Source organism: Trichosurus vulpecula, chromosome 3 (genome assembly GCF_011100635.1).
Source record: "Trichosurus vulpecula isolate mTriVul1 chromosome 3, mTriVul1.pri, whole genome shotgun sequence".
Classification (NCBI taxonomy): Eukaryota; Metazoa; Chordata; class Mammalia; order Diprotodontia; family Phalangeridae; genus Trichosurus; species Trichosurus vulpecula.
In genome coordinates, this window is record NC_050575.1 from 285,163,441 (window position 1) to 285,175,425 (window position 11,985).

At 37.3% G+C, this 11,985-nt stretch overlaps 1 protein-coding gene across 1 annotated transcript in view; it reads right to left on the reverse strand.

Moving 5' to 3' along the window:
• LOC118841528 (adipocyte plasma membrane associated protein) overlaps positions 1-11,985 on the reverse strand; it is a 51,423-nt gene extending 39,438 nt beyond the window's left edge. The window contains exons 1-2 of the mRNA XM_036749034.1: positions 11,657-11,985; positions 1,360-1,476 (exon numbers count right to left, since the gene is read on the reverse strand). Of these exons, the coding sequence (XP_036604929.1) occupies positions 1,360-1,476; positions 11,657-11,940 (401 nt within the window). The 5' untranslated portion in view covers positions 11,941-11,985. The remainder of the gene's footprint in view (positions 1-1,359; positions 1,477-11,656) is intronic.

The window sequence follows — 11,985 nt, forward strand, 5'->3', positions numbered from 1 at the left end:
TGTTCATGTATATATATGGGTGAATGTGTATGTATGTATATATCTATGTCTGTGTGTATATATATACATATATATATATTTAGAGAGAGAGAGAGCGCGGACACAGGATGAGTTGAAGATGAAGGGAAGATATCTAAAAGAAATAAAATCAAATTAAGGGATGAGAGAGGAACATACTGAGAGAGGGAGATAAGGAGAGATAGAATGGGGTGGATTATCTCGCATAAAGGAGGCAAGAGCAAGCAGTTCTGTGGGAGGAGGGGAGAGGGAGGATGAGGGGGGAATGAGTGAACATTGCTCGCATCAGATTTGGCCTAAGGAGTGAATACCATACATACCCAATGGGGAATCTTACCCCACAGGAAAGAAGAGGGAAGAAGATAAAAATAAATGGGGGGGGGATGATGGAGGGGAGGGCAGATGGGGGTGGAGGTAGTCAAAAACAAACACTTTCGAAAGGGGACAGGGTCAAGGGAGAAAATTCAATAAAGGGTGATGGGTTGAGAAGAAGCAAAATATAGTTAGTCTTTCACAACATGAGTATTGTGGAAGGGTTATACATAATGATATACATGTGGCCTAGGTTGAATTGCTTGACTTCTTAGGGAGGGTGGGTGGGAAGGGAAGAGGGGAGAGAATTTGGAACTCAAAGTTTTAAAAACAGATGTTCAAATACAAACAAAAATGTTTTTGCATGCAACTAGAAAATAAGATACACAGACAATGGGGTGCAGAAATTTATCTTGCCCTACAAGAAAGGAAGGGAAAAGGGGATGGGAGGGGAGTGGGTTGACAGAGTGGAGCGCTGACTGGAGAACAGGGCAACCAGAATATACGCCATCTTGGAGTCGGGGGGGGGGGGGGAGGGTAGAAATGGGGAGAAAATTTGTAATTCAAACTCTTGTGAAAATCAATGCTGAAAACTAAATATGTTAAATAAATAAATAAATATTAAAAAAAAGAACCCTGGAAAGAAAAGAGTACTTCAGGGGGAAAAAAAATTTGAAGCCCAGATGTGAATCGAGATAAACTATTCATATCCTGAATTATTTGCCAAAATGGAAGTTTTAATTTTTTAAAATAAGGCTATATTCAATATTTTAGAGATATTAAGCATAACATGTACTGTGTAAGATTTTAAGAAAGCCTTCTTTTTATATCATCCATAATGAATTTAGAAAAGTTAACATGTCAAGTTAAAAAAAAAATCATCTAAATACCAAAAAAATATGTTCTGTCTCATAATAACTTACCGTTAATTATAGATTTGCTTCATCATCCCCTTTCACCCTAAAGGAATAATGGCTTCATTATATTATCTTTAGAAAATCACTGTGGGGAATTGTGAATACAACTCACCTGAGTGGTTGAGGATCAATGGGGCAATTCAGAAGAGTTATTGCCCCAAGCAACGGAATGGTAAGGGACGCTGCTAGCATCATAAAGGTCATCTGGAAAACTCTACTGCTATAAGTGCTGCAAAAAATAAAATATATAAACGCAATCAGCAAACTATAAAAACAGCATTACAGATCTCTTTAAACACTATTAGGAGCAGAAGAGCCTCTCACCTAATTTCTTCACAAGCGGCTATTTGCTTTTTCTACTTGTGTTAAAGTTTAATACTATTGCTCCTCCCCTTCCAGCATGCTTTGCCTTTTACCAGCAAACATGTTGGTTTTTTTGTTTCTTCCAAGTGCTGGAAACACTAAATTGCCTGGCATATGCCAGACAGTTATTGGCTTCAGCATTACTGCTTTGGAAGAATGTGGGGAAAGGGTCAAATAAGAAAAAGAGGAGGGGACAGAAGGGAACAAGCATTTATTAAGGGCCCGCCAGGCACTATGCTAGGTGCTTTAATCCTGGGGGATAGGTACTATTATGATCCCCATTTTGCAACTGAGAAAATTGAGGCAGACAGTCAGCTACCAAAAAGCCAAAGCTGCACCTGAATTCATGTCTTCCTAACTCCAAGCCTAGCATTCTATTCACCTGGACACCTAGGCACCATTAAAGAGTTGAGTTCTAAATACTTCAGGACAAAGGGCCTGCTCAACTCATTATTTACTTGCCCTAAGTTTCAACGGCTCCAAATCATACCATTTTCATAGCCTTACCAATACAACTCACAATAGTGAGAATAAAAACAAATAAAAAGGAATTAGGTGATTTTGCTCAAGACTACATGGGAAAACAGGGAAAACTGATTAGTCTTATTCCAGATCCTGGTCCCATTTGCACACCACAGCAGACTTAAAAGGAAAGATTAACATACCTATTTCAAGGATGAAATTTGTTGTCATGGTAGTAGACTTATAAGTGTAGAACACTCTATATATGCTTCAGAATTTTTTCAATGTGTTGGTTTTGTTGGACTGTTTTCCCTCTTTTTATTGTATCTTATAGGCAATCGCTCTCTAGGATGAGGAGATGGGAAGGATACATTGGGAAATACAGGTAAAAACAAAAAACAAAATACGGGTAGAAACAAAACAAAAAATACTCTAAAAATTTCTCAAATATGGCTCACAAGCATAACATTCTGAAGCTAAACACTGAGAGGTTGTCAGTGTCTAAAGAAGTACTGGTGGTTTATGTTAGCTGTGTTCATGCTAACACATGAACATATACTAGTGCACTGTAGTAACTTTCTAATTGGTCTCTCGAGTCTCTTACCCTTTTCCAATCCATCTTCCACAGTTGCCAAAATGATTTTCCTAAGGGTGAGTCTAAGTTACCCTTAAGTATGTCAGTCATCCTGCTCAATAAACTCCCTGTTGCTTCTCAGGATCAATTATAAGCTCCTCTGTTTAGCTTTCAGAGATCTTCATGACCTGGACCCAACTTAACCTCTCCAAACTTATTATATATTATTCCCTTTCCCAAAGTCTATGGTCTGTTCAGACGGGTCTTCTTGCTATTCTTTACTTATGTCGACTATATTTCCCATCTCCACACCTCTGTTCCAGCTGTCCCCATCCCTGGAAAGTAATCCCACCTCATCTTTTCCTCTTAAAATCTTTTGTTTCCTTAAAGAGAGTTCAAGAAACATTTTCTACACAAGAGAATCTTAACCTGGGATGAATTTTTAGAAAAATATTTAGATAACTATATTTCAATATAATTAGTTTCTTTTGTGATCCTTTGTATTTCATTTGATACATTTAAAAACATGATTTTGAGAAAGTATCCACAGGTATCACCAGACTGCCAAAGGGGTCCATGACTCCAAAATGGTTAAAAATCCTGTTCCACAAAGGCCTTCCTGAGTCCCTCCCAGTTGTTAGTGCCTTTCTCTTACTCCAGCCCTAACCAAAAAAAAACTTGCCATGAACACAGTTTGCAAATTTTTGTATACACATGTTATATATGTATTATATGTATATACACATAAATATATATTTCATATGTGTGTATGTATATATTGTCTCTCCCATATAAGGGCCTTAAGGGTAGAGATTGTTTCATGTTTGCCTCTATTCCCAGCCAGACAAAATTTAATGATTCTATTCAGATGAGGGAGATGGGGGCAAATTAATCTAATTCCATAAATGTATTTTAATTAAAACTACCTGAATACTTTTTACTAAATAGGAATATCAAACACAATAAAGTTCAGTTAAAGTCCCAATGTGGTATTTTTTAAATAGTGTGACCCTAAAAAAAAGTAGTTAACATACTCTAAGCTGAAGGGTGGGAGCATTAATTTGCTTATTTTGAAGATTGAACACAGGGATGTTTTCAAGAATATAATAGTCATTATAGGGTCCCACTGGAATTTTTCAGATGTTAAAACTAAAGCTGATGCAACAGACTAAACAACACCATGTGTTGAAAGAGCTCCCCAGGCAATAATTGTGAAAATCTAATCCCTCATAAGGAAATGTTTTGCCACCCTAACTGTCTTAACCTTTAACAAATTCACAAATTGCTCAGTTCATGTTTTATCGGGAAGAAAAGGGAGATTCACTGTTTCTATGTGCAGTGGAAGCCCCACACTTTCTCTATAGCATAAGAGAAGTAATCACATGTAGCATAAATGGAGATGTGCTTTAATACATATATGAAGGTTTATTTTCCTCAGGTGCATTACCAGATCACTAATAAAGTTAATTCTACTAACCATGCTGCATTTATCCTAGGAAAAAATTGGTTTTAATCAGAGGGTGCTGGAGCCAGCTGAAACTGGTACAAGAGCCAAATGTTAAAATTTTTAAACCATTTACATCTCAGAAATTGGCAAACACTACAAATAAGGGCTTGATTTATTGTTTTATTGATTGTCTAAGTTTAAGAAAATGACAAAGAAAATGTTAATAATGCAGATTACACTTAAAAGTGTGGCATGAGTACAATTTTTTTTGGAGAGCCAATTGTTAAACATTTACTGACACACATTTGGTTTGTTTAACCCTTAAAGAATACATTAAAGTATTTCACTTAATGTTATTTGGTTGCCATCTCACAGAACATGCTGATTACAGTCAACACAAAAAAACTGTTGTCGATAGGTGTTGTTAGCCAGTACCAACAATGGTTATCTTAACCAGTCAAAGCATTTTTTTTATAACAGCCAGACATTATCCTATCAAACACAGGGTGGTTTTGACCATAACATATCCATAAAATCATGGACTCTATAGATGGAAGGCATCCTAGAGATCACTTAGTCCAACCTCCCTCACAATATAGGAATTTCACTGTAACAACACTAATAGTTATTTACACTCTTCTTGAATACTTCTAGCAACAAGGAACTCTCTAAGTCACACAAAAAAAAGCCTCATCCCATTTTGTACATCTTCAGTTGTTGGTAATTCCTTCCTGGTACTGAGGCAAAATCTGCTCCCTTGTAGCTTCTACCTATTTCTGCCCTGTGAAAGAATGCACAACAAATCCAACTCTTGTTCTATATATTGCCTTCAAATATGTGAAGATAGTTATCGCAGTTCGTTTTGCCTCCTTTCCAAAGTTTTCTCTTTTCCAAGCTAAATAACTCTACTTCCTTCAAACTTTCCTAACACTACATGGTTCCCAGATCTTTTAACATATTGATTAACTTCATCTGGATAGGTTCCAATTTGTCAATACCCCCAGAATGTGGCATCCAGAATTGAATAACAGAGCTATTTCCTGACAAATACATAGAATAGGATTATTATCTCCCTGGGTCTAGAAGTTATACATCTATTAACAAAGCCTAAAAGTGTATTAGATTTTTTTTGGCAGGTGAGTCACACCATTGGCTCATACTGGGCTTATAATTGTTCTCCATCTTGTAGTATGCAGTTGATTTGTTGAAACTAAAGACTATATAATTTTTACTAACAAAATGGTTGAACCATTTCATGATGTTTTTCCTTCCTAACTTGTGCAGACATGTCCAGGCCAGGAAAACTGGTACCTTGCCTTTTAGGTACCTCATGAGATTAGAGAAAACATGTTGTCTTCAATCTCTGGAGATAATTTCAGCCTCAAGCAGTCCTTCTATCCCTTACAAAATATACATAAACTAAATAGTTCATACATTGTCTAAGGGTAAGTAAACAATCATGATGGTGCAATTCGATCTGCCAGTTTTTGAAGGCTCAGCCCTGACCTACAAGATTTTCTGTGGACTTATATAGAGAGTTCTTCAAGCCAAATTAAAAGGTTTTTCCAGGTCCTCTGACAGTGGCAACATGGTCTCCTGGAAATGGTACTGTACTCAGAATCAAGAGTTGGAGTCCCACTTCTGACCAGGGCAACACACAACTGAATTTTAATATCTACTTCTATAAATTGGAAATAATATCTATAGTACCTACCTAACAAAGTTGTTATAAGGATCAAATAAGAGTACGCGTATAAAGCACTAAGCAAACCTTAAAGTACTATATAAATGTCAACTATTATCATTATTATTCCACCAAGAACAAAAACACTTTTTGTCATGATCTTATGTACTAAGAAATATGGTTTTATTTGACTAGAGAAGACCTGTGTACCATCATAGAACTCAAGGGGGGACTGAATAAACCTGATAGTTTTCCTGGATCAGGACAATTAACTATAACAAAGATCAAAGTAATTACTGGAGCTAGAACTACGTGTAAATGTCAAATAGCAAAAAAATCTAGGAAATAATCATAACTTAAATTTACCACCTAGTTCCCATATTACATTAAACTTAAGAGCAGACCAGAAAACACATTATTTTCGTTATGAGAAACTTTAGGTGGGGGAAAATTAAGTGATTCAATTTTACTCAATGAGTGGCCATTCTTGAAAGAGAACCCAGGTCTCCTGACTCTTCTCAGTGCTCCTGACTATTCTACACTGCTCATTTACAAAGCTAATAAAAAAAATAATAAAAACAACAACAAAAGCCTATTTGGGATAGAGAGTGGGGTAGGAAGAAGGTAGGAAATTTACTTGAAGGGAAGAGTGAGCAGCTATTGAATTTTTAACTTAATATTCAACAACTTAATTCATCTTTTACTTTCTCTCCTAAATAGTAATAAAAGGTTGCTATATGCTATTACATAGTTGCACTTTCTTCCTAGAAGCAACTTTGTTTCAAAAGAAAATGGCTTCACAGTGTACACAATTTTTATTGTCAATTAATTTTGTAGAGCATTTGGGAATGAAAGATACAGAGTAATAACAAGCTTTCATTTATATGCTAGCAAGCTTCTCACTGATTTTTCCACAATGAATGAAGGGATTAAAAACCAGATCATTTGCTTTCACAGCTCACAGAAATTTAAAGTTACAACAGCAAATATAATGTCCGGAATTGTAGCTTTATACATGGGCTTATCTAACACTGTTCAACTTCTATGTCCATTAAAGAAAATTTTTACTAAATTGTTTCCTTGAATTTTCATTAAGATTAATTTTTCTTTTTATTCCACTACTTACTGCGTAAACTATGGTTAAATCCCTTAGCCTCTTAAACTTAAGAAGCCCATCTGTAAAATGGATATAATGATATTTCACCTGTCTGAAAGCAGGGAATTATACCCAATAATCTGGGGATTCATGCAGTTCTAAGATCTATGATCTACTCTGTTCTTTTGAATATGTACTTTTATGGATTCATATAATAGATTCTGTTTGGCACATCTTATAGCTCAAAAAAACCTCTTCTTATGTGTCAATATATTCCTATTGCTACTCTTTTCCTTGATTTTGGACACTGCTTTCCTTCTTTATTTCATTTTGATATTTTATAACATTTGACTTCTGACATAGCTAAAGGAAGTAATCAGAAAAAATGGAAAGGTCCCCTAAAATTAACTATTTGTGATAAAAATCTCTGACAAAATCATCAGTAATGTGAATGATAGAATCTAAACAGTCATAATGTTCTGTATATGTTAAAAAGAATCTCTCTTAAAAGGAAGATAAACATAAAATAAGTATGTGGCCATTAATTAATTTTTCTTGTGAACTCATGGTCCTCAATAATGTTTCCTCATCCAGGTGTTACATTAGAGAAGATCAAGACTGATAACATAAAAATAATATCAAAAGAATAGAAAGAAAGGAAGAAAATATAAGAACAGTTTGGCAACAAATAAAATAATAAAAATGATAAAAAAAAAGTTAGGAAATCCATCAAAACAACCCAGTCACTACAAAGTACATTTAAGATGAGACAACAGAATAATATGATTCCATTCAGTCTAAACAAATATAAAGAGTAAATCCCAAAAGAGAAGTGTAAGAATAATTTAATTACCTCTGTAATAAAAATGTAACCTTTCCCCACCCTCCATTCCCATTCTGCCCCAGTGACAGGAGTATGAACAGAGATCTCAGAATTAGATTTAGCCACCCACTGCAAATCTCCAAGCAATAAAAGATACCTGTTAAAAACATTAAAATGTATATTTCATTCATCTTTCTATTTTAAATGTGTTTGAGTGAATCTTTTCTATATTTGTTGCTATAGATCACTGAGTTCATTTGATTGGGATTTTCTATGGAGAAGTCACTATTTTATAGGGAAGAGAGAGAACTGGACTATGCACTAAAAGATCTGGCACTTACAAGCTGTGTGACTTTAGGCAAATCACACAATCTCATGGAGCCTGTTCCTCAATTACAAAATGGGTATTGTGTTTTCTCTGATTATCTAAGAGTTGGTGAGGAATAAATGAGACAATGGAAGTGAAAGCCTTCTTAAATTGTAAAGAGCTATGGCAGTGTATTAGAGCAGCTAATGGATAGGTGCCAGGCCAGGAGTCAAAAAGACCTGAGTTCAAATTCAGTCTCAGATACTGTGTGACCCTAAGCAAGTCACTTAACCCTGTTTGCCTTAGTTTCCTCACTTGTAAATGAGCTAGAGAAGGAACTGGTAAACCACTCCAGTATCTTTCCCAAGAAAATCTCAAATGGAGTCATAAAGAGCTGGATATAACTGAACAATAACAATTTATTATTGTTGTTATTTTTTATAACTATCCTGAGAGACTAGCAATAAATGCTAGTAAATATAGTAAATTATGTGCAGTATACGTTAATGATAAAAATACCATTTGTATATACTGAATAAATACTTTAAGGGCCTCAAACAAGTCTTATCATTGAATTTATAGTTAAAGGACCCAGGTTCTAACCCTAGTTTTTTCTTGAGGCTTGGGTAATAGCACTTAAGATCTCTGGATCTGTTTTCCTTATCTGCAAAATGTGTGAATTGGGCCAAATTATCTTTCCCTTCCAGTTCTAAATCATATGATCATACGTCGCAAAGTACAGGATTCTTATAATTTCACATACTTTAACATTTACGAAGTACTTTCCTCAAAAACCTCTAAGATGCACTGTGCAAGTATTATTATGCTCATTCCACAAATGAGGGAACTGAGGCTCAGAGAGGTTACATGATTTATCCAATAACTTATTACTAGTAACTGTATGATCTGAGATTCAATGCAGATCTTCTGACTCTTAAGAAGTATACTTACACTACGACACCATATTCACTGCTTTCCTCATAAGTCAAGTGTCATTACAAGGTATTCTCCCAAAACTTAATTTTCTGGAATCATAGCCAATGAGAATATCATTTATTAACCTCTTCTGACTGCTAAAAAACACCTAAAATGCATTACCATTCTTCCTCTCATAAATAATATATGTAAGCCTATTCAAACAGTCCTTCTTGCATTTAGTGCTATATCACATCTATATACCTGGATGAATAACTATATATACCCACAGAGGGTTGTAGAAATTTCACTTAATTAAATTCTGTTTGGAGTTTCAGATAAAAGCTTCAAATTTAAGAATAACATTGGGATCAAATGACTCCCCAAGTTCTCTTAAAGATGGGGTCAGAAGAGCCCTAGCCAAGAGTAGAGGATGCCTTTATCCTTTTTTACTTCTCTCTGCAGCATTCTGATGCCATCCTCAGTCTTCTTGACCTTTCTACAGCATTTTGACATTTCCAGTTGCTCCCTCCTCTGGATACACTCGCTTCTCTTGGCTTCCATAACATTTCACTCATAGTTTTTCCCTTACCTCTCTGAACACTCCTTCCTTCTCCTTTGTTGGATCTTCATCTTTCTCCTGCCCTTTAACTACTGAGTGTCTCCTGAAGGTTCTATTCTTGGCCTTCTCATCTGTCTTTCTACATCATCTCTCTTGGCAATCATCTCCTCAACCATAGCATCAATTATCACTTATATGCAGATGATTCAAACCAATACCTCCACCCCTAAACCCTCCCTAGAGCATTAACACCATATCCCAACTGTCTAGTGGTTATATTGCCTGGGCCTAAAATGCCTGTCCAGTTGTCAAGTCTTATCAACTGTACCTTCAATTCAATTCAGCAAGCACTATCAAAACTCAACTCCAAGTGCAAGGCACTGTGCTAGACCTTACAGACACAAAGATAAAGATGAAATAGTTCCTGCCCTCAAAGAGCTTGTTTTCTACTGGGTGATACAACAGGCACACAGATAAGCAAATATAAGACATATACAAAATAAATACACAAAGTAACTTCAGAATTGAGAAGGGAAGATCAGAAAAAACATCCTGAAAGGGGTGGCACTTGATCTGATCCTTGGAGGAGGTTAGGAATTCTAAAAGGCAGAAGGGAGGAATGTGTACTTTCCATGCACAAGAGGTGGTCTCTGCAACATCTATTAATCCACTCCGTATTTTTTTCACCATCACTACATCTCCATTTTAAACCTTCGATTCTTCTTAACTAAGCTGTTGTACAACCCTTCTAACTAATTAGTCTTCCTGACTCCAAGATATCCTCTCTTCAATCTACTCTTCCAACTACCACAATTATTTTTATTAATATAGTACTATAATCACATCATTCTCTTCAAAAACCTCCGAGCACCTTCCAAAAGCCTAGCAAAACAGTATAAACTGCTGGCTCTGGCATTCATAGATATTCCCAATCCAGCTGCAACCTACATTTCCAACCTTATTCACACTCCTCTTTACCTGATTTGCTTCAGTCAATAGACTATTCCTCATTCCTTCATTCCTTCTTGTACTTCTCTCTTCCACCTTCATGCCCCTGCATGTGGCCCAACTTCAAACCTGGAATGGAACTCTACAACACACATCATCTCTACCTGTTGAAATCAAGGGCCAGTTCAGGTTGTAGCATCTCCAGTCTGGGATTCACACCATCTTCCACCCAAATGCCCTCAAAAGGTGATCCCTCAAAATTCAGAAAGCAACACGGACAAGCAGGGTAGTGTTATCATTAAATATAATATATACTTTTAAAAAAACTCAAATTATACATAACATTCAAGATCTTATATAAAATCCTCTTTTTCTGTTCTTTGTATATGTAAATGTTCATGTCTATGTTTGTTAAGTTTATAATAATTTTTTTAAAAAGAAAAACTTTTTCGAGTGATCTCTTCCTCCTTAAATTTCTCATAGCATTTTGCCAGAGCTCTCCTTTGCCCCCTCCCTCATTTCATATTTATTGCTGTATGTGTACTTCCACACCTAAGTAGATTCAACTCAACAAACATTTATCAAGAACCTATTAAAAAATAAAATGGAAAAAAACAGAACCTATGTAGGTGCTTAATACATTTTTAAATTGAATTCTCGCCACCACCCCAGAAGTGACCTGTTCCTCCTCAAATTTCTCGTAGCGATTTCCCCTCTTTCCATATTATTTCTGTGCGGGTGTTCCTCACTCATCACTGCCCCCATTAAATTGTGAAGTCATTTAGGGCAATTTGTTTGCATTTACATTTGTTAGTTAATGCTCTTCGAACTGAATGGAAAATTAAGTGTTTAAAGGCACAAGACTAGAGAAAAGCCTGGGGACAGGTAGCCAGAGGCCGGGGGAGTGAGACCAGATGATGACAGCAAAGCTGACAGTAAGGAGGAGGAGGAGTAACTGGAGTGACAGAATCCACACTCAGGGCTGCTAAAGTCCTGGGAAGCCGGAGCTTCAGGAAAAGAATGAGGGACAAACGGCAGGCGCATTCTGCGCTCACACACGCACGCACATGCATGCATGCCCAAGCATACATACACATACACACTCAGGCATGCAAACATAAGCCTCCACTGGACTTGGGACCACAGAGCCCATCCCATCCAACGTTCGGGCCAGGAAAGGGAGTCAGGGGAGCCGGAGGATACTGGGCCGAAAAGGCTCGACCTCTACCTGCCCTGCTTGGCCTCCTGCGCCTGGTTGTCCTCAGTGACGACCTGAGCCCGCACGGGCCGGCGCTGCCGCAGCCCTTCTGCCTCATTCATGGCGCTGATACCGAGGTCTCCCGAAGCCCAGACTGAAGTGACCAGTTGCGGTTCCCACCTCAAGGAAGAGCAGTCCGGGGCCCGTCTGCGGCCCCGCCCTCGTCGGGACGGCCAGCTCCGCCCAGGCCCCGCCTCTTCACCTGCGTCCGGCCCGCCCTCGTTTCCCGGCGGTCCTGGGCTCCGCCCCGACATCCCAATAGCTGCCACGGTTGGTTCGGCCACAGGCGCGTAAAGATG